Source organism: Halichoerus grypus, chromosome 11 (genome assembly GCF_964656455.1).
Source record: "Halichoerus grypus chromosome 11, mHalGry1.hap1.1, whole genome shotgun sequence".
NCBI classification, from domain to species: Eukaryota; Metazoa; Chordata; class Mammalia; order Carnivora; family Phocidae; genus Halichoerus; species Halichoerus grypus.
The window spans coordinates 64,026,878-64,050,149 of record NC_135722.1 but is presented as its reverse complement, the minus strand read 5'-3'; the positions used below and the strand labels follow the sequence as shown (position 1 = coordinate 64,050,149).

General features: G+C 35.8%; 1 protein-coding gene across 8 annotated transcripts in view; it reads left to right on the top strand.

The window, feature by feature from the left end:
• The window catches only part of DLG2 (discs large MAGUK scaffold protein 2), a 2,206,895-nt gene that overhangs the window by 2,729 nt on the left and 2,180,894 nt on the right, over positions 1–23,272 (top strand). For all 8 annotated transcript variants that reach the window (XM_078058613.1, XM_078058610.1, XM_078058611.1 and 5 more), the window contains exon 2: positions 14,766–14,897. In XM_078058613.1, coding sequence (XP_077914739.1) covers positions 14,766–14,897 — 132 coding nt within the window. The remainder of the gene's footprint in view (positions 1–14,765; positions 14,898–23,272) is intronic.

Genomic DNA, 23,272 nt, shown 5'->3' with positions numbered 1-23,272 from the left:
TGCACTCCATATACGGGACTAGCAGAGATCCAAGTGCTGACCAGTTATGTGAGTTGATACAAACTGAAACTGAAGTTCAGGGTGAAGGTTTAAGGGCAGCCTGGCTCTGCATGATGTTTAATCCTTCTACCTGTGGATTTGGAAGGTGCATTGAGGAAACTTATAATCAGTGAGATGCTTTATCCACCTGGTATCTGTAGAGATGGACAGTGATATATAAAACCTCTGAGATACCTACAAACGTTCCTTTGTGCGTTGGATTTGAGACTGGGATTGTTTCCTTCTCTTGCTCTCTCCTGTAATATCACTGAGATAAATAAACTCTCTGTGAGATTTTGAAGCCATACCTGTCTAGACCTGACACAATTGGTTTATCTGGAACAAGAATGGTTTTGGTAATGTAGCCAATAAATGACATGGCTCTTTGACTTACTTACCATGTGTTTTAATTTATTTTTATTTTTTAATTTTTTTCAAGATTTTTATTTATTTGTTGACAGAGAGAGAGACAGCAAGAGAGGGAACACAAGCAGGGGGAGTGGGAGAGGGAGAAGCAGGCTTCCCTGCTGAGCAAGGAGCCCGATGTGGGGCTAGATCCCAGGACCCTGGGATCATGACTTGAGCCGAAGGCAGACGCTAAACGACTGAGCTACCCAGGCACCCACCATGTGTTTTTATTCTCTCTACCCCTTATTGTCCTCTGGACATTGTCCCTTCTGGACTGACTTATTTTAGATTAATAATTGAATTTAAACACATTGTGTATGTGTGTATGTAGCAGAGAGAGGAGATGAGGAGGAGAGAGAAAGGAGAGAGGCAGGGGAGAGAATTGGATAAAAAGTTATCTGGGAAGGAGGTGGAAGATGAGCAGTTGATGTTCTAGGTATAACTTAACTAAGCAGGTGTCTTTTTTTTAAAAGGAGTTCTTTAAAAAATATTATTGAAGTATAGTTGATACACGATGTTACATTAGTTTCAGGTGTACAACATAGTGATTTGACAAGTCTATACATTATGCCATGTTCACAAGTGTGGCTACCATCTGTCACCATACAAAGCTATTATAATACCATTGACTGTGTTCCCTGTGCTGTACCTTTTGTCCTCGTGACTCATTCATTCCATAACTGGAAGCCTGTACCTCCTACTCCCCTTCACTCATTTTGCCCATAGCCCCTACCCCCCACCCATCTGGCAACCATCAATTTGTTCTCTGTATTTATGGGTCTGTTTCTGTTTTTTGTTTATTCAATTGTTTTGTTTTTTAGATTCCACATATGAGTGAAATCATATGGTATTTGTCTTTTTCTCTGACTTATTCACTTAGCATAGTACTCTCTAAATCCATCCATGTTGTCACAGACGACAAGATTTCATTCTTTTTATGGCTGTATACTATTCTAGTGTGTGAGTGTGTGTGTGTATGTTTGTGTGTGTGTGTGTCTGTGTATATACTATATCTTCTCCATCCATTCATGTACTGATGAATACTTGGGTTGCTTCCATATCTTGGGTATTGTAAATAATGCTGCAATAAACATAGGGGTGCATATATCTTTTTGAATTAGTGTTTTTGTTTTCTTTGCATACATACCCAGTAGTGGAATTCCTGGATCATATAGTATTTCTATTTTTAATATTTTGAGGAACCTCCATACTGTTTTCCATAGTAACTGCACCAGTTTGCATTCCCACCAACGGTATGCAGGTTGATCTTAAGGTTTCTAAACCCAATAGGCTGAGTTTCTTAAAAAGTTCCTACCTTGAAGGAAGTTATAAAAATTGCAGTGACATGATTGAAAATTATGCATTATGAGAAATAATTTAATGTTTATTTCCTTCCTTACTTCTTCCTTCTTTCCTCCGTCTTTTTTCTTCCCTCTCTCTCCCTCCATTTCTTCCTTCCTTCTTTAATAATGGATTGATGGCAATGGGTCATCTTTTTTAAGGAATCAACAAGTTCTAATTAGCAAGGCAAGTATATATTTGGGTTATGCTAAAATCTATGCATTATGTAATTTGTGAACTGATCTACTTAGAAAAACAATTTATGTTGTTTTTTAATCTTTTAAAACTACTTAGTGTCAAGATACATGTTTTTGAATCTTACAGTAAACTAGCCAAATAAGTTATGACATATGCGTTATATTTTTAATTGACTAAGCTTACTATTTGTATTACTTCTAAAATATGAGTGAAACAAATATTTTAAAGTATAACCTAGATTTATTCTGCAGAGAGTAGTGTCTTTTGTCATCTTGACTCATTTTTCTTTCTTCATTGTTACATGTGGTAGATACGATGAAATAACTAAATTAAATGTAATTTTAACAGTAACTATCCTTTTGAACCAAGTGTTTATTCATTGCTGAATATATTCTTATTGAAACAAGAAATTTTCATGAGATTTTCATTTGGTATTTATTTTATATGTTATTGTAAAAGTAGAGCGGAGATTGGTGTAGTTAGCAACATACAACCGTGGTGGGAAGTGGGAATGGGTGTGACATCTAAGTCCATTTTTAGATTCTGTTCTTGAACTAGGTCTTAGATAAGCTGAAACCCTCATATTCACTGCTTTTTTTGCTTTAAGACATTATTTCCTATCTCTCCCACCCCACTCTCCATGTTTTTATAGATTTCAGTTTTTTCAAGATTCTTCATTAGAAATTTTTTTTCCCCAACAGTTGCTTTTCATTCAGGATTCTCTTATCTATTGTAGTAACTTGATTTGCTCCCACCTGAACCTTTAGGACATCTTTGACCTATTTGTGAGAATTCAGGGCCAATCCAAGATAAATTGTATTAGCATTCTCTCATGTGATATAGGATCATGGTGCATAGGATGGGGCTATTTCAACAAGACTTGTTGAATTGCTCTAATCTGATTTCATGTTAGATTAATGTAAGAAATAAAAGTTAATGATAGTTGTGTCCTTCTCTATGTTTTCAGTGGGATGTTGCTATTTTAATGATAAAATATACTTCAACAGAATTTTTTAGTACATTGCAGTTTTTTTCTCTGTAATATTAAATATGTGTAAGAAATCATTGCTTTTAATACATTGAGGTTGATGTTCATTTCATTTCTGTGTTTAAAAACCTGTCTTTTTTTGGGGGCCTGGGTGGCTCAGTCATTAAGCGTCTGCCTTCAGCCCAGGTCATGGTCCCAGGGTCCTGGGATCGATCCCACATCGGGCTCCCTGCTCAGCAGGGAAGCCTGCTTCTCCCTCTCCCACTCCTCCTGCTTGTGTTCCCTCTCTTGCTGTGTCTCTCTCTGTCAAAAAAAAAAAAAAATCTTAAAAAAAAAAAGCCCCGTCTTTTTAATTGTCCTCCTAGCTTCTTTTAAATTCATATAGAAGTCTATCTGACATTTTTCATTTATGTAACACTTTATTTCCTTTAAATTCTTTTTTTACAGCTGTTCTCAGTGATGTAATAATGTATAAACTTATTTTTACCAAGTACTGAAAGTTAAATACTATCATTTTCATAATTCATATGTTTTGACATTGTTCTTTTTAAAGGAAGCCAAAGAGTGTTGTGTAATTAGAATTCTAAGACTTGATATTGCCATGTATCTCATGGACATCCTTGAAATTGAGATTATTATTTCCTGGGTTCACAGTCTTTCCTTTTGGTTGACCATACTTTTTAAAAATGACACTTTTGCTTTTCTTCTTTTCTTCCTCTTAAAACTCTTTTGTTCATTCCTTCCTTATTTGAAGTTTTCTTTTTCATGTTCTGTTTCTTGTACTATGTGGCTTAATTTCTTTTTTATAGTATCTTAGTAATTTATATTTGCCTTTCATTATCTGGATATGTTCTCTTTACAGCTCTAGCTGTTCTTAAATTCCTAGAATAATTTTTTTTCAGTTTCTTTTTTTTTTTTTAAAGATTTTATTTATTTATTTGACAGAGAGAGACACAGCGAGAGAGGGAACACAAGCAGGGGGAGTGGGAGAGGGAGAAGCAGGCTTCCCATGGAGCAGGGAGCCCGACATGGGACTCGATCCCAGGGCCCTGGGATCATGACCTGAGCCGAAGGCAGAACCTTAACAGCTGAGCCACACAGGCACCCCTTTTCAGTTTCTTTAAAGGGGAAAATGTTTACCTGAATTGGTTGTACCTGAGTGGCTATTTTATTCATTTTGCATATATTTTATTAAATTTGTTTGAAGTTTCATATTTGCCATACCAGTATTACATCCAGATACTTTTTCCATTTCACAAAACTTTGTGTTTTTTTTCTTTTTCCCAGCCAATAAAACTCAAAAGAGTTAAGAACTGAATCTTTCCAGAGAGGGATAGGAAAAGATAATTTTCAAACTTTTCCAATTTCTGCAAGTTAAAGTAAAATAGATAATTTACTAAAGATTTTGTTAGATTTAAAAATCCCTCAAAAGGTCATATTGACCTTGGTTGTGAGAGTTATTGGAAACCATGATGCCAAAGACTCTCAATGTTGGAAAATACTCATCAATCCAGGAGGCATAAAAAGAGAGCAATCTGGAGAGAGAAACATAAGAATACTTTTTGTGTTCAACTACTGATTAAGAGTATGTAATGAAGCAAACAATAGTCATAGTATTAAAATTATCTGTTAATTGAATTTGTTTTACGATTCTTATGTATTGGGAAAGTGTGAAAATGATATGCTAATGACTTGATACCAGGAAATATTTGAACTGTTAGGTTTTTGGGAAACTGCCCAAGTGTTCCATATATGGTAAAATATTTTCTTTTTCCTTTAGGCCTATCATTGGTTACTTTTTGAGTAGAAGAGTATAGTCAGTGGGAAGATGTACACAAAATATTAGATTTTTAAAACAAGGAATTACAGCATTCAATTTACTCATGCCTTTGCTAATCAACCAATCAATTGCTTGCTCTTTTATAATAATATATTCACTAAACTATAAGAATACCCTTCTTTCTTAATTATATACTCTCATTATATGCTCTCATTAATACTTACTATATAATCATTTTAGTGATTATAAAATATTTTTTTACTATGAGGCTAAGATGTATAAAATCTTTTTTTTTTTTTTTTTAAACTGGGGGAGGAAGACCTGTTCTCCAGCTAGAATTCCTGCTCAGGAATTTGTATCAGTCAAGGTACAAGGGCTCTGTATCCTCAATGTAGGTTGCTTTGTCAGCAAAGGATCATGAGTTTTACCCAGTCTCTTCTGTCCAGTCAGTCATTCTGAATTCCAAGTAGTAAGCTTTCTGCATAGGTTCAGTTTTTAGTAAGTTTCTCAAAGCTATTTCAAGAATTATGGCCAAATCACCTACATTATGAAACAATTCTCCTGACCTGATTTGTTTTAGAATTTAAGACCAAGAGGAATGATGTATTATAAAGTAGGAAGTCCTATGAAAATGAATTAAGTTAAAACTTTCAAAGATTATGGGTAAGTATGGCAAGATTATGTATCCTCTTTCTTCTGATGACATCGTCTTGCTAGCCACTGAGGGCTTAACTCTGTTAGATAAGATTTTGAAGTTTCTGTAGGGGGTCTATCATTTTGGAGAGCTGCGACATCTTTATCGTTGACAGTGTGATAAGACTTGGAATAAATAAGTTTTGTTCTGTTTAAAATCCTTTATAGGTAATAAACCATAAATTCTTTTAAAAGCTAAGTGTGAATGTATTTATGGCAATAGCTTTGCTTCCATTTATTTATTCTGTCATTTATCCACTCACCAAAGATTTATTGAGTGCCTGCTATGTACCAGGCACTGTGCTAGTGTGTGTTTTCCAGTCGGAAATGATATTCAGTGTCTGCCTTTATGATGCTTAAAATTTATTAAGGAGATAAATGTGGAAACAGGCAATTTCACTGTGGTGAGTTAAGACACTGTCATGTCATAGATGAGGAGCACCCAACCTCATCTAGAGGAATCAGGGAATTCTTTCTGGAGAGGTGACATTTAAGAAGAGACACAAAAGACCAGTAGAGGTTTGCCAATGTGGGAGATGGTAAGATGCTGTTTCAGATCATTATTTTCTTTGCCTTCAACTTACCATCATGACCTCTTTCTTCTTCATCATCATCATCATCATTATCATCAATAGCAGTGATATTGTGAGAAAAAAACCTAGACTGGTAGTCAGAAGACTTGGCTGCTAGAACGGACAAGATTAGCTAACCATTGAGATGGACTCAGTCTATAAATTCAGGTTTATAAGAAATATGCATTCATTTTCTGTAGGTCAACTTTATTTTTGACTCTTAGTCACTGAGTGGTGGACAAAATCACTCCAATCACTTTTGAGGTTTTCCCTACTTTTCTGGGATCATGGTAGAGTTCCACCTGGAATGGTGGTATAGTCTGGTCATTGATCATCTCCTATGTAATAGCTTATCCCTAAGACATGAGTTGTGTCTAAATAGTTCTTTCTGGTCTGGCAGTGATTTGCTACTTCCCAGACATGGACTTTTCCCCCCAGAATTTCTGTATTTCTCTTTACCTAGATAGAATTATGATGCCATTCCTTACTGGGTTCTTTCTGCCTTCCAGGCAATGCTGTAAGGAAGCAGAGCCTAGATCCCTGCTGCCTTGGAATCCAAAGACTTCTTTCTCTCTTCTTCAGCTGAGAAAATATTTTTCTAAACTGGGGAGGTGCTAGGAGATCTCTCTCTCTGTACATACATGCGAAGCTTTCTTTCATCTCTGTGGCAAACTCTTTTACTCTGAGAGTTTAGGCTGTAGGAAAACAAAACAGGAATAATTTAAAAATCACTCTGTTTTTGTCCTGGCACATGCCTTCCTTCAGGTAATAAAATACAAAACCAGTTACCTGCTTAGATGAGAAGAAAGAAAATGGGCAAATTTAGGAAGAGAAAAAAATTAATACCTCAAAGTGCCAATGTCCCACATGTACAAGAGTTTACATGCCTCCTTATGATGATGCCACCAGGTGACCTTGTGAAAATCAAGTAATTCTTCTGAACTTCAGTTTCCTTTTCTTTTTTAGATTTTATTTATTTATTTGACAGAGAGAGAGATAGCGAGAGCAGGAACACAAGCAGGGGGAGTGGGAGAGGGAGAAGCAGGCTTCCCGCCGAGCAGAGAGCCTGATGCGGGGCTCGATACCAGGACCCTGGGATCATGACCTGAGCTGAAAGCAGATGCTTAACGACTGAGCCACCCAGGTGCCCCCAGTTTCCTTTTCTAAAAGCGGTTTAATTTGTTCCCTTCCTCTTAATATATGTTATTTCTTCTCTACATCAAATAAGATAATGTATATGAACTTCACTTTTCTATAGTTAGTGATAGAATTAGGACCAGAAGCTCAATCCAATGTTCTTTTCATTGTATGAATGTGGTGTTCTTGGAACAAATGAATGACATCATAGCGCACTGGGGAAGAGCCCAGGGATGGAATCCAGTCTTTACCATTAGCTGGCTAAGTTATCTAAAGGAAATAGACAGGTTGAGCTTCAAATTCCTTATCTTAAAACATGACTGTACTGGGGCGCCTGGGTGGCTCAGTCGTTAAGCGTCTGCCTTCAGCTCAGGTCATGATTCCAGGGTCCTGGGATCGAGCCCCACATCGGGCTCCCTGCTCAGCGGGAGGCCTGCTTCTCCCTCTCCCACTCCCCCTGCTTGTGTTCCCTCTCTCGCTGTGTCTCTGTCAAATAAATAAATAAAATCTTAAAAAAAAAACAAAACATGACTGTACTAATAATACTCACCTCTTAGGATTATTGTGATGGCCAAATAAAACTCTAGCCCATGTAATTTGTAAGTAGGAAAGTGCTACACAAATGCTTATCATCAGAATACTTTTTTTTCCTTTGGTCCAAAGAAGAGGAAAGTTGTGTTCAGAGTCAATTGCCTTCTGTTAGTGGTCTGGGTGCAGCTTCCTGGAGCAAGCCTGCTCAGATATGGCAAGGACACATTTGCTTACAGGCAGGAAATGCCATACTGTGCTTTAAAAAAATAGATTAAAGGGGCGCCTGGGTGGCTCAGTCGTTAAGCGTCTGCCTTCGGCTCAGGTCTGATCCCAGGGTCCTAGGATCGAGCCCTGCATCGGGCTCCCTGCTCCGCGGGAAGCCTGCTTCTCCCTCTCACACTCTCCTTGCTTGTGTTCCCTCTCTCGCTGCCTCTCTCTCTGTCAAATAAATAAATAAAATCTTTAAAAAAATAAAAATAAAAAAAAAATAGATTATGGTAACATTTCTTATGAGTATTATCTCTTTCATTGATGCTAAAGTATTTTTTTTTAAAGATTTTGTTTAGGGGCGCCTGGGTGGCTCAGTCGTTAAGCATCTGCCTTTGGCTCAGGTCATGATCCCGGGGTCCTGGGATGGAGTCCTGCATCGGGCTCTCTGCTCAGCGGGAAGCCTGCTACTCCCTCTCCCACTCCTCCTCCTTGTGTTCCCTCTCTCATTGTCTCTCTCTCTGTCATATAAAATCTTTAAAAAAAATGAAGATTTTGTTTATTTATTCATGAGAGACAGAGAGAGAGGGACAGAAGCAGAGGGAGAAGCAGGCTTCTTGCTCAGCAGGGAGCCTGATGAGGAACTCGATCCCGGGACTCCGGGATCATGACCTGAGCCAAAGGCAGATGCTTAACCGACTGAGCCACTCAGATGCCCCAGTGATGCTAAAGAATTTGTAAACCTTCCAATATTTACAGAATGTTTATAATCCTTAGATCTGCTCTAAGTCTGGTCAGATATTTTTTCCACAATTCAAATTCCAAGTTTTATCTCTTTTTTCACTTTCTTTTTTCTGTTTTGCTACAGTTGGAATGATGCATATTTCAATATTCAGCTGAAGGTGAAATTTGCTATTGTCTTCCTTTCTATTACTACTTAACCTTGCAATTTCCCCATTGTTCTCTTCAACAGTTCTATAGAAAATCTGAAAACATGGCTTATCTGAAAGGTAGTAATAAAAATTCTCCTCTCTATGTAGTATCTTTTTGTTTCAACAGGGGAAATATATCAGCAGGTGTTTGTTGGAGTATATTAAAATGATTTTTTGGGGGGAGGGAGTAAAGTATAATTGCTACAAACAATTACAGGAAGAAGAGATACTATGATCTTTTCCCAGTAAGTTAGGTTTCAGTATGGCATAATATTTAAAAGTAGGCTTTGGTGCCAGATAGGACAGAATTTGAATCCTGGTTTTAGCACTTACTGGTTGCATAGCCTTAGGCAAGTTACTTCATTTCTCTCAGTTTACATTTCCTCATTTGCAAAATGTGTATAATAGCATTTCTTAGGCGGCACCTGAGTGGCTCAGCCGTTAAGTGTCTGACTCTTGGTTTTGGCTCAGATCACGACCTCAGTGTTGTGAGATCCAGCCCCTAGTCTCTGTACTCAGCGGGAGTCTGCTTGAGGATTCTCTGTCCCTCCCCCTGCTTACACACATGCTCTCTCTCAATAAATAAATAAAATCTTTTATTTTTTTTAATATTTTATTTATTTATTTGACAGAGAGAGACACAGCGAGAGAGAGAACACAAGCAGGGAGAGCGGGAGAGGGAGAAGCAGGCTTCCCGCGGAGCAGGGAGCCCGATGCGGGGCTCGATCCCAGGACCCTGGGATCATGACCTGAGCCGAAGGCAGAACGCTTAATGACTGAGCCACCCAGGCGCCCCAATAAATAAAATCTTAAAAAAAAAATCTTACAGAGCTTATTATTCTTCCTTGGGTATAAGGCCAAATTTAACATGGTCTCTATTGACATAAGCTTCTCTTCTCTCATGGTACCTGGTACCTCATCAAAGCATTATTGCACTCTATTTTAATCTTTTACTTTGTTGAAATTTCCTGTTTAATTACCTTTACTTTCATTCGGAAATCTCTGAGAGTGTAGAATATTGCCTATATTGAGTTTCCAATATCTGGAACATAGTTAGATACTCATAAATAGCTGATTAATGAAAGAAAGAACTTATTATTTTTATTATTTTGATCTACAGACTTCTAAAGGTAGGCCTATTTATGTTATAAATGCAATTTTTCTGTTAATAAACTTGTGAAAATTAGTAATTCAACATTCAACACTAGTTTCTAAAAATCACTGATACAGTTTATGTCTGATTCCAAGTTCCTTTTTTTTCTATAGCAATTTACTCCACTCTATTTCTGGAGGATTAAGGGTGGTAGTGTGGAGAGAGGGCTATACTTGAAATCAAACGCTTTAGCATTAAGCTCCAAATCTGTTATTTAGTAGCTCTGTGCTCTTGGACAAGCTACTATGGATTTTAGTTTCATGTATAATAGATATGATATGAGTTCTCACTGGTGAGAATCAGAGAAGATAATGCATGTAGAATTTCTTTCTAAACTGTAAGAAATGTTGCATAAATTTATGTAAAAGAATTTCATTATTCTAACAGCTTTGCTCTCCAAGATTTGTGTATTAAGTTCACCTTTTCTTCTATACTTTCATCTTAGTTTTCTTAACAACACCATATATTCTGTAATTGTTCCATTTTTACGTGTGGCAAATAAATGTGGTGTCATTTTTTCCTTCTTTTTAAAAATTCATTTGTTAGCACTATTGCCATTCACTATTTCAAATTTAAATTACGTGTTCCAAATTATTTATAACTTCTGGCAATGCTATTCTTAAACCAAAGAGTTGAACCTTAATTAAGAGACACATGACTACCCACAATTCCAATTATGTAACAGTCACCATATCCTTTGCATTGCATATTTCCTGCAAAAAAATTTATTTTAAAAAATTATTCCCCCCCCCATTTCTTCCTGTGCCTGCCTTCAGGTAATCCAATTTTAGTTTCATTCTTTCAGTAGATTGAGGAGTCATATGAAGATAGATTTCTTTTAAGAATGAAAAAAATAAGAGATGGGACACCTGGGTGGCTCAGTCAGTTAAACGTCTGCCTTCAGCTCAGGTCATGATCCCAGGGTCCTGGGATTGAGCCCCACATTGGTCTCTCTGCTCAGCAGGAGTCTGCTTCTCCCTCTCCCTGCTTCTGCTTGTGCTCTCTCTCTCTCTCTCACATTCACTTTCTCTCTCAAATAAATAAATAAAATCCTTAAAAAAAGAAAATAGGAGAATTGAAGCCATTATATTGGCAATTCAGGTGAAAAATTCTTCACTTATACCTGGTTATTTGAATATCAATTAAAATGTCAGTGCTGACTTGGTTAATTATCTCAATTTTCTAATTTATTCAACTTGTCATCATATGTCTAGGGATTTTTGTCCTGTACAGCAGGATCCTTGTCATCTTGTCTTTTTAATTTTTTGCTTAATTTTTCATCTTTGCAAAGGTATCTAGTTTTAGATTACCCTCAAGCTCAGGCTTTCATTAATCAGAAATAAGAATTTAAGTAGAGAGAGATAAAGGGCATAATGGAATTGACACAAGAATGTGATCATTACTGATAATCAGAAGAAGCAAGAAGGGCAGGCATAATTCCAGTGCTAGATGCTGTCACGTAAAAGCCTAAATTGTCTAAGAGAGCCTTGACCATATTGACCATTTGTTTTTTCTTATACTATAGCATCTTATTCTATGTGTCAGATTTTTCTTATACAGAGTTGAGAAGCATAATAAGCTCTGTTGGTTTAGAAGACATCTAGCTGCTTTCAATCAATACAGTGTTTTCCCTGGGTAGTTACTAAGTAAATATGTGTTGAATGAATTAGTGAAAGTCCTCTTAGCTAGCAAATTATATTTATAGATGTGATTATGGAAATGCTGTTGATACATTTTTAAGAATTGCCATTCACAAGAATAAAAGATCAGAGTAAGTAAATACCTATGAAAGTGACACAGAAGTGAAAAAGAACTTTAAAATTATAATTGTAAAAAAAAAGAAAAGAGAATTATAAGAGAAAGATGCCTGGTACTTAGTAGATTTTCAAAGACTACCTAACAAATGAAGGGATGAAAAACATTAAACCTTGAGGCACTAGAGATATCAGAAATTTAGAGCGCAAAGATACATATAAGTACTGAGGAAGGCATACTATAATTATGGTATTGTTGATTACTTACATTGGTGATTAGGAATGGGTTCAAAAGTGAGGTCAGTAAGCCATTATCATTTCAGGGAAATTACTGATTTTTTTAACTATGGTCAAAATGTAGATTCAAGTATTTGTTCTTGATTCAAAGAGTTTAAATATTATATTTAAATATTTTATCATGCAAAGTATGAAAGCATTATAAAAAATTAAAGTTCTGCACAAATATATTAGCATATGTTTATGTCTTGTTCTAAAATTAGAGAGGGCTCCCTGTGCATCCACATTCATTTATGTTTATAACCTTTTTACATAAAAAATTGATTACATGACGTCCTTCTCCATTTGTTATTGCCTATTGAAATTCTCCTTTCTTTCAATGGAGTAAGCTTGAGGTTTGCTATGTTATATAGGAAAATGGGGGAGGGCCTCATTGATACGGTAGTATAGGAGCAGAAATATGAAAGAAGTGAAGGAACAAACTTTATGGATATCTGAAGAAGAATATTTAGGCAGAAGAGTGGGAATAGAGGCCCTGGTGTAGGAGAGTTCTTGTTATATGTGAGAAAGAGCAGAGACCACTGTGGTTGGAGTAGATTGGGCAAGAAGAGAGGAGTAATAGCTGAAATTAGACGGGTGGTCTTCTGCTGAGTGAGACGGGGAGTAACTGGAGGGTTTGTGTTGGGGATGACATTGTCTGGCTTATGATCTTTCTGGCTGCTGTGTTTAGAAAAGTCTGCAGGAGGGCAAAGGTGGCAGCATGTAGACTAGTATGAGGTTATTATAATAATGCAGGGGCTAGATGTTGGTGGACTGGACCAGGGTAGTAGCACTAGCAAGTGATGGTGGTAGTTAGTGTTAGAGCCAACAGAATTTGTGGATGGATTAGATGTAGAGAATTAGAGAGGGAGAACAACAAATGATGACTCCAAAAATTCTGGCCTGAAAAATTGGAAGGGAAAGAGAGAGAGAGAGAGAACGCTGCAGGAGAAACAGTAAAGGTAGATAAGATCTGTAGTTCAGTTTTGACAAGTTAAGTTTGAGATGTTTCTTAGACATCCAAGTGGAAATGTTTTTTTAAAAGATTTTATTTATTATTTGAGAGAGAGAGAAATTGAGAGAACGAGTGGGAGGAGGGGCCGAGGGAGAAGCAGGCTCCTTGTGGAGCAGGGAGCCTGATGCAGGACTCGATCCCAGGACCCTGGGACCATGACCTGAGCCAAAGGCAGACGCTTAACCAGCTGAGCCACCCAGGTGCCCCCAAATGGGAATGTTGAGTGTACAGTTGAATATGAGTCTGGAATACAGGGGAAAGATCTTAGCTATAAATATAAACCTGGGAGTCTTAAGGATTCTGATAATATTTAAAGCCGGGAGACTAGCTAAAGTTACCTAGATTGTAAGAATAGAGAGGAGTCTTCAGATGTTTAGGGGCTTGAGGAATGAGAAGGAACCAGGGAAAGTGATTAAGAAGCAGCAGCTAGAAGAGATACTAGAAGAGAGTGCTGCCTTGGAAGCAGTGATGCCTGGAATGTGCTTACACCAGCTTTCAAGAGCCTATTGTTACATTTTCAACAAATTTGTAAGCTGGTTTAAACACAGCCATTTAAAAATTAAATTACGTAAACTTACATTAAATAAATTATATTAAAAATAGAAGTAATAAACACTCAAAATTCATCACTTCCTAATATTTTTCTGTTTTGATACCACGTATACTCTTGAGGTTATTTGTATCTATTGTATCTGTATGGTGTTAAAGCTATGTAATGGTGGTGTTGTGCTTCTTCCCAAGTCTATGTTCAATGCTGTCATGTTGGCATCTTGAAATCAGCTGTGATGGGAATATTTACACCTTGGAAATTGCACATGCTACAAATCAGGGCTTGATTTATTGTTTTGCTAGAAGTGTGATAAAGAAAATGTTAAGGGTTTCCTGGGTGGCTCAGTTGGTTAAGCGACTGCCTTCGGCTCACGTCATGATCCCGGGGTCCTGGGATCGAGTCCAGCATCGGGCTCCTGGCTCAGCAGGGACCCTGCTTCTCCCTCTGCCTGCCACTCCCCCTGCTTGTGCTCTCTCTTTCTGTCAAATAAATAAATAAAATCTTTAAAAAAATGTTAATAATGCAAGTGCAAGTTAAAAGTATATTATTTTGGGCCACCTGGGTGGCTTAGTCAGTTAAGCATCCAACTCTTGGTTTGGGCTCAGGTCATGATCTCAGGGTCATGAGATTGAGCCCCGTGTCTGGCTCCCTGCTCGGCGGGGAGTCTGCTACTCCCATTCCCTGCTTATGTGTGCTCTCTCTCTCTGTCAAATATATAAATAAAACCTTAAAAAAAAAAAAAAAAGATTCTCTCCCTCTCCCTTTGTTCCCCCCCAACTAGTGTGTGTGTGCACTCGCTCTCTCAAAAAAAAAAACTATATTATGTCTCTAGCTATTATACTGTCATTAGCATCAAAAATTATTTGATTCAGCAAAGAAATCACAAAATTAATGAAGGAGTGAGTGAAGGTTTATCATATAAGCCATCTTGTTTCATTTTCATCTTATTAACGTAACAAAAAAAATCAACCACTATTTATGTCGGAACTACTCATTCATCAATTACAACCTTAAGTTGGCTATGATTATAAAAACTGGGAAAAATCAATGAAAATATTCTTGAGAATCAATTGATCATATGGAATTTATAATGAAAAGTTACATATCTTATTTTTTGTACATTTCATGTTTAATGTTAGGTTTCTATTTTTCTAGGACTGTAAGATAGAATTTTGAAATCATGTTTTTCAGATACTGACCGAGCTTTATCATTACTGGAAGAATACTGCAAAAAATTAAGGAAACCAGAGGAACAGCAGTTGAAAAGCGCTGTTAAAAAGGTGATGGCTATCTTTAAGAGCAGCTTATTCCAAGCTTTGCTAGGTATGTATTACAAATTTATTTATCATTTTAATGGTCAGAATGGGGCTTAATAGTTTGAGTAATGTCATCAAAGAACCTAATGTTAACCAAATTTAAAATTAGAATAATTTTCCTTGATAGTGGAAGGAATGATTTTCTTTTCTTTTTCTTATTTAAGGCTAACCTAAAAAAGAACTGTTATAAAATAGAAAAAAAAGTGTAGGTTATTAAAAATATAAATATTGAGGGGCACCTGGGTGGCTCAGTTGGTTAAGCATCTGCCTTCAGCTCAGGTCATGATTTCAGGGTCCTGGGATGGAGCTCCAAGTCAAGTTGGGCTCCCTACTCAGTGGGGAGCCTGCTTCTCCCTCTTCCTCTGCTGCTCCCTCTTCTTGTGCTCTCTCTCTCTGTCAAATAAATAAATAAAATCTTTAAATAAGTAAATAAATATTGAAAGAATGTTTTATATAGGAAGAAAAGTTTACACAGGAAAAGACCTGAATTGTCAGTTGTAAAAAAAATTGAGGACAAATGCTGGAGAAGGAACTTGCCTTCCTTTAGAGAAGGAATTGGCTAGCGCAAAAAGCAATGGGTCATTTCTCCTCAGAATCATAGTTCTACTTTTACTCTCCTCTTTGCTTCTCTTGTGAAAGTTTATGATCCATATTGAAAAGTTTATTGATGAAAATTTCAGTGCTTTGGAATTTTGGTCAGTTTGTCATAAATTTAACCATGTAATGTCAACCTTAGTTTAATCTCTAACATTAAAAGGAATTAAATTGTGAAGGAATTCACGGACTTTGCTTATGTATGTGTGTCTTTATATGTGTATCTTTTGTACTTATGCAGATGACTTAATTCTTTACATAATATTTTAATATTTAATATAAACTAGCAAAAGATATAAACAAACACCTCCCCTCAACAAAAACAATCAACTAAATTAAAAAAAAACTCACTCAATTATATTATGATTTATTATGCTTAAACAGTACATTTTAAAGAATAACTGAGTCTACTAGACATTATTACTTTCTCAGGTCTGGTAGTTTGGATATAAAATCTAAAAATGGGAACTTAGGATTAATTTTGAAAATACTTTATGTTTTTATTATGTCTACACTTGTTGACAAAAACTCCAATCTTAGGGTGTGAATATAATTTAAAAAACCATTAAATTTTGAAAATTTAAAATTCATCTATTGAATAAAAATGGAAGTAAAAAGCTTTGAAGGATTGTTTTGCCTGCAGATTAATTTCTTTAAAATATTTTTCTGTGGCTGGTAAGAATTAATGATACAAATAACTATAATCATCTTAGCCGGTATTAAATAAAAGCAACTCTAAATGGAGTCTTACAGAATTTAAATAAATCCTGTCATTAGAGAATAGTATTTTAGAGAACATTTTTAAGCCAGAAGTTTCTCAATTAAAAATTGATGGTCTCATCTAGTTGATAATTAGTAAAGGCTATTAACTGAATGGCAGTATCTCTAAGTAGAGTTGTATGATGTGCTTAGTTGAGACTGACCAAGTCTTTTGAGAGTTTGAATTTTTGAGAGCTTGATTTAGGAAGAGTATTGTTGGATGCTTTAGATAATTTTACTATACTTAGGCAGTGTTGCCATTTGGTATCACAATATCATTACATGGGGAATAAAAGGGCAAATGAATGACAGAGAATTGCATTTTGCCATTGTTTTTTGTGAGTGATAATAAATATCTTGGCAAAAAGCCTACATAGTTTGAATTTCTCTAGTAAAATGAAAGGCAACAATAATCTGTAAAAAGCTGTTATATAAGTAATCCTGGTGTCCAGCTTTGAATGGATAGATTTGCTCTGGCTAGTCTTTAAAAGTCATTTTGGGATAAACCAGACTGCAAAGAATGGAGCAACATTATACAACAAAACATAATTTTCATTTCAGTTCTGTGTGTGTTGCTAAATACTGATAACTAATTTATTATTATTGAATGTTTGAGTGTTTTCACTGTGTATTTTCTTTAAGGACTCAAAAGAAGAAAAACCATGTAGCACTCTGCATCCTGAAAGGGATTATATCATTATAAAGAGATAAGCAGAGAGCTGTTGATAAATAGAGTATTGTTTATGGTCTGTAACTTTCTGTTTGGACCAACTACCTCCTACCCTACCACCTGTCCTTTTTTCTGTTACAAGTAATGGAACACAGTGGCTTTACTCATTGTTCTGATATTCGAATAGCCAGTATATTGAAATAATACCTTGCATGAATCTCAGTTAACTAGAAATAGAAGGGAATCATAATGCAGGAAACCCAGTACAAATGGATAGTAAAATAAAATATTATTATTACAAGATATACTGTAATATTTACATATCACCAGAGAACCAACCCTTCTCTTGACAGATGAAAAGCATCACTTCAAAAATTAACACAGCCTCCTTCTGTGATCCTTCCATCATATGCTTAAAAAAAAAATCCCAAACACTAGTATGTCTTAGGTGGTATAATCTATGAGGACAGAATTCTGTCTACATAATTTTGACCATTATTGAGTGCATTAAAGCATTTTATAAGTAGGTTCTGTGATAGTAGGGTAGAAAGTGATGGCAAAGATATTGTGTTTTTTAATTTTTAAAATAGAACTTTATCTGATTACAAAAGTAATATATGTTCATCCTTTAAAAATTAAAAATAGGGCGCCTGGGTGGCTCAGTTGGTTAAGCAACTGCCTTCGGCTCAGGTCATGATCCTGGAATCCCAGGATCGAGTCCAGCATCGGACTCCCTGCTCGGCGGGGAGTCTGCTTCTCCCTCTGACCCTCCTCCCTCTCATGCTCTCTGTCTCTCATTGTCTCTCTCGCAAATAAATAAAATCTTAAAAAAAAAAAAAAAAAAAAAAAAATTAAAAAATAAAGTAAAAGAAGAATATAAAATTTTATGGTAAGATACATTCCTCTTACGGTAAATGGCAGGATATATGATAAGCACAGAGAATGATGATCTGTTTGATTAACTTTCTCCCTCCTTGCTTCTACAATTTCTGTATCCTTTGTTTTAATTTTCCATTTATCGACAACTGACAGTGGAAAAAGACACTTAAACTTTTAAAAAGTTAGTAATTAATTTTCATTAATGTACAAAAAAAGAAAAATACCTAGAATAGCAATGTACTAGAAGTCGCACATTTGGATGTTGGGCTTAGGGTGACATCTTGTGGTGTAACTAAGGAAAAAGTTTTGTCCAATGGATAATTACAGTTTTATATGATTACATTATTAGTAGTACAGATTTTGAATATAAGTGAATTGGAATTCCATGATATTTTACAAATTAATTTAGGTCTCTCTATTTAGTATGGCTAAAACATTCAGATTTTCAAGATACTCTATTTGGTTATTTATTCTTCATTTAGGTGATGAAGGAGCAAGATGGAAATGTTTTTATTATTTTGATACTTCTCTTCCAGATCTCCTTTGAATATTTAAAGATTTATATTACCACCATAATTATTTGTAAAAACTATTTTAATAATATAATGGGGCAGTTCATTTTCAGATATGTACCACAAATGTTCTTTGTTTTTATACCTTACTGAAATTTTTTTTATTCTTTATTTATTACTTATACAATTGTGGACAGAACTATGTATTTATTAACAAGTTTCAACTCCTTTCAAAATCTTGTTAATCTTATTGATCTGATTTTATTTCCTTTGTTTCTTTTTTTAAATTTATTTTATTTTAATTCAATTGATTAACATATAATGTATTATTAGTTTCAGAGGTAGAGTTCAGTGATTCATCAGTTGTATACAATACCCACTGCTCATTACATCACATGCCCTCCTTAATCCCCATCTCCCAGTTACCCCATCCCCCCACCCTCCTCCCCTCCAGCAACCCTCAGTTTGTTTCCTATGATTAAGAGTCTCTTATGGTTTGTCTCCCTCTCTGGTTTTGTCTTAGTTTATTCCCCCCCTTTCCCCTATGATCTTGTTTTGTTTCTTAAATTCCGCATATGAATGAAATCATATGATAATTGTCTTTCTCTGACTGACTTATTTCACTTAGCATAATACCCTCTAGTTCCATCCACATTGTTGCAAATGGTAAGATTTCATTTTTTAAATGGCTGGGTAGTATTCCATTGTATATATATACCACATCTTCTTTATCCATTCATCTGTCGATGGACATCTGGTCTCTTTCTATATTTCCTTTTATTTTACTGCAGTGTTTGAGGGAGGCTTTTGGGGAAAGATTTAGAACAGAATGGGCAGTAAAGTGGTATTTTCCTAAAAACCTTGCCAGTAGCAACATCTTAGAAAAATGCTTATTCTTTGCGTGTCAGACTTTGTGTTAGAGTAGAATACTTTAATTTCCATAAATCTTAACATAGAACAGGGCACTTGGGTGGCTCAGCTGGTTAAGCGACTGCCTTCGGCTCAGGTCATGATCCTGGAGTCCCTGGATCGAGTCCCACATCAGGCTTCCTGCTCGGCAGGGAGTCTGCTTCGTCCTCTGACCCTATCCCCTCTCAGGTGTTCTCTCTCTCTCATTCTCTCTCTCTCAAATAAATAAATAAAATCTTTAAAAAAAAAAATCTTAACATAGAACAGTATGGACTCGTAGAGGTGATACAGTAGATGTACTGTATACTGGAGTATATTGGATACTGGGATATGCAGGAGATACACTACTACATTGGGATTTATCACCTCCTTGTTGAAGCCTTCTCCCATGTCCTTACTTGATAGTAGCTTTAGCCAGCCCTTTTATTATGTCTTACAGCACTTTTTCAGATTACTGTAAAACATTTATTCTATTGCCTTATGATACAGTGAATATATTTCTGTCCCCTCAGTAAACTGTGAGTAGCTTGAAAGTTGAGGTTATATCTAAGTGACCTTTAAACCCCCAGTATATGGACCTTAATGATAGTGGGCCTTCAATACATTTTATTTATTCATTTACTCAATAATTATTTTAAAAATACCTGGTATGTATTAGACATTGTGCTAGGCAATGGGGATACAACAGCAAAATATAGAGGAGAGGATAGCCCTCGCCCTTATGGAGAAGTGAGAGAAATCAAGTGGGCAAAAGAGACTTTAGCTATGCAATTAGGTAATTATTTAAATGTAATGCTGGTAAGTGCTCTAAAATCAATGTGTTTAAAAGTTTTATCACATTTTAGTTTGAGTAAAAAAAAAAAACCCTACATATTTTTCCAATATAGTAATTCCAATATAATATTTTATTTCAAAATAACATTATGTGAAAACATCATGGCTATTTTGGTCTTAATTATTCATCATAATGTATAATTTTTGCCACCTGATCATAAGATAGTCAAAGGATTTTTTTATAGATTATAGTGAATGTGAAAGTCCACACAGTTATTATGAATTTGAGAAAACTTGGCTCTAATCCTCCAAAGCAGACGTTCTCAAAGTGTGGTTCTTGGACCAGCAGCGTCAGCATCACCTGGAAACTTGCTGGCATTGTAAATTCTTGGGCCTTACTCCAGACCTACTGACTCAGAAACTCTGGAAGTAGTGCTCAGCAAATAGTGTTTTAATAAGACTTCCAGGTGATTCTGAGGCATACTAAAGTTTGAGAACATGTGTTCAAAATGATTAGATATTTGGCCACCCAAGGAAAGTAATATAGTTTGTGAATATTATTAATAAATTTGGTGAGATATGACAGTGGCATTTCTCTATTCTTGGGTTTAATAAAGATTTGATTTGATCTTTAACAAGTATAATGAGCCATTATTATTCTGGGATATATCTTGAGCACTTTAAGGACCCATAAATTGAAGAATATAATTATGGCATCTAATTTTCTTTTTAAAGTACAATAGTATACCTTAAACACTTAAGTGATTTTTTTTTTCTTGGATACTTGATGATAGTTTCTACCTATGAGGCTATGGATAGAGAACAGCAAAGCTACACTGAGATGTTGCTGTTGGCACACACGAGGCTCACTCAGTAGGTAAGTGCTTACTGCCACTTACACCCTTAAAGCAGGTGCTCCAGTAAAACAAATACATTACTACATGTCATGCACCTTCAAATAAGTCTTGACTAGTCAAAGCAGTGCATGTTAGATTCTTAGATACTAAGTTCTACTATGCTTCTACTTATTTGCTGACAGTACCCATTTACATAAAAATAATGCAGGTATTCCAGTTATTGCAATTGAGTAATAATAATTAATGAAGTATTTATGACATGTTTAATTTACATGAACATATGCGATGGATGTTACTAGAAGCAAAGTCCCTGCCCTTAAGGAGGTTAAGCAATTGGGAAGGTAATATTCACATATATAGAAACAAGTACAAGACAGGATATAACCAAGGACTAAACTCTGAAGGCTAGACCAAAGTGTTGTTAGGAGTTCAGAGATGCATGGGATTGCAGATTGATGTTGCTAGGAAAGCTTTTCTATAAAATGTAAACTTGAGCTGGGTCTGTCAGTGATAGGATTTGGGTAAGAAGAGGACAGAAAAGGACATTTTTTCCATCCATCCATTTATTCAAAGATATACACTGAACACTGTGCTAAGCATTGTGATATACACTGGGGAGACAAGCATTAAACAAAATTGCATAAATAGTTTATATTTACAATTGTGATAAATGCTACAAAGGAGAAGGAGAGGGTGCTTTTGAGCAAGAGGCTTAACATTCGCAGTGGAATCAGGGAAAGCTTTCTTAGGGAAGTGGCATTTGAGGTGATAAAAATTATTCTGATTGATAGAGGTCAGAAGGAGAGTGAGGAAATGGATATGACAAGAACAAGGGTTCAAGATGCTCTTGATATTTAGGTTTTTAAAATGTCCTGTGGGAATTAGATAAGGCATCACACTAAACTTAAGTCTCTTCCAAAGACTTGTTTAAATTTGAAGGTAAACTTGAGGGGCTCCTGGGTGACTCAGTCAGTTAAGCATCTGCCTTCGCCTCAGGTCATGATCCCAGATTCCTGGGATCAAGCCCTGTGTTGGGCTCCCTGCTCAGTGGGGAACCTGCTTCTCCCTCTCCCTTTGCCCCTCCCACCTACTTGTGCTCTTATTCTGCTCTTGCTTTCTTTCTCAAATAAATAAATAAATAAAAATAAATTTTAAGGTAAACTTGAGAAACAAGAGTGGTAAGCATAAAATGTGGCCCTCACAATCCTTATTATAGCCCTCTTTTAAACTGTCGTATATTGAGTGTGATTAGTTGTGTTTCATGTCACGTGGGATCGAGTATATCTTAAGTTAAATTTGACACTTTACATTGGATGCCATCAAAAGGGTTGGATGCCATTCTTGGCTCTGGACTTTGTATACTTGCTGCAGGATTTATGTCACCAGATGGCACCATTTAACTAAATTTACGTACTTTGGATGCTTATAAGGTTGGTTGTTTTTAAATGAAAGATGCTTTTATTTGTGATCTAGCTGAATTAGGAAAAAATTAATTTACTTTGATGGCATATGAGACCTCTATACAGAGTAAAGTAATGAAACCCCAAAAGTTTGTTGAGAACATGAAAGGATTGGGCAATTTCTGCTAAGTACATAATAAATAAAAGTTTGGTAATAGTCACTGTCACTTATATATGACAGCTGGCAAAAAAGCAGAACACAATAGGTTTCCCTATCTAGGTTTTCCTATAGCTAGCATAATAATATTATGAATATTTTAACCTTGAATGTAACTTTCAGATGTAGGGATTTGATATACATAATAATAAAAACATAGAGAAAATTCTAAAAGATTATTTTAGGAATAGGCCTTTCAAGATGTCTTGAAATATGATGATAATAATATGTTAAAAAATTTTTGTCAATAGAGTATATGTTCTATTGAACTATAGAACTAAATATTAATAGAACACCATATAGGTGTTTTTTCTTAGTGTAAACATTCATCTAAAGGAAATGAATATTACTTTCTTGGTTAAAAACTTCCTTTTTTTTTTTTTTAAGATTTATTTATTTATTTGAGAGAGAGAGAGAGAGAGCATGAGAGGGGGAGGGTCAGAGGGAGAAGCAGACTCCCCGCTGAGCAGGGAGCCCAAAGCAGGACTCGATCCCAGGACTCCAGGATCATGACCTGAGCTGAAGGCAGTCACTTAACCAACTGAGCCACCCAGGCACCCTAAAATCTTCCTTAATACTTTCCTCATCTTTAAGCAGAATTAGTCACTTTCTTTCTTATGTTCCTGTATTTGTTCATATTTATGGTACAGCAGTTATTACATTGTATTATTGTTGATTGACTACATGTTCGTTTCGCTCAGTAGATTGTGAGCTTCTTAAATGCAGGAACTGATTCTAATTGAGTCAGACTGATTCTAAGTGTGTAGCACATTGTCTGTCATGGAATATTCTATCATTAAATTTCTTTCAT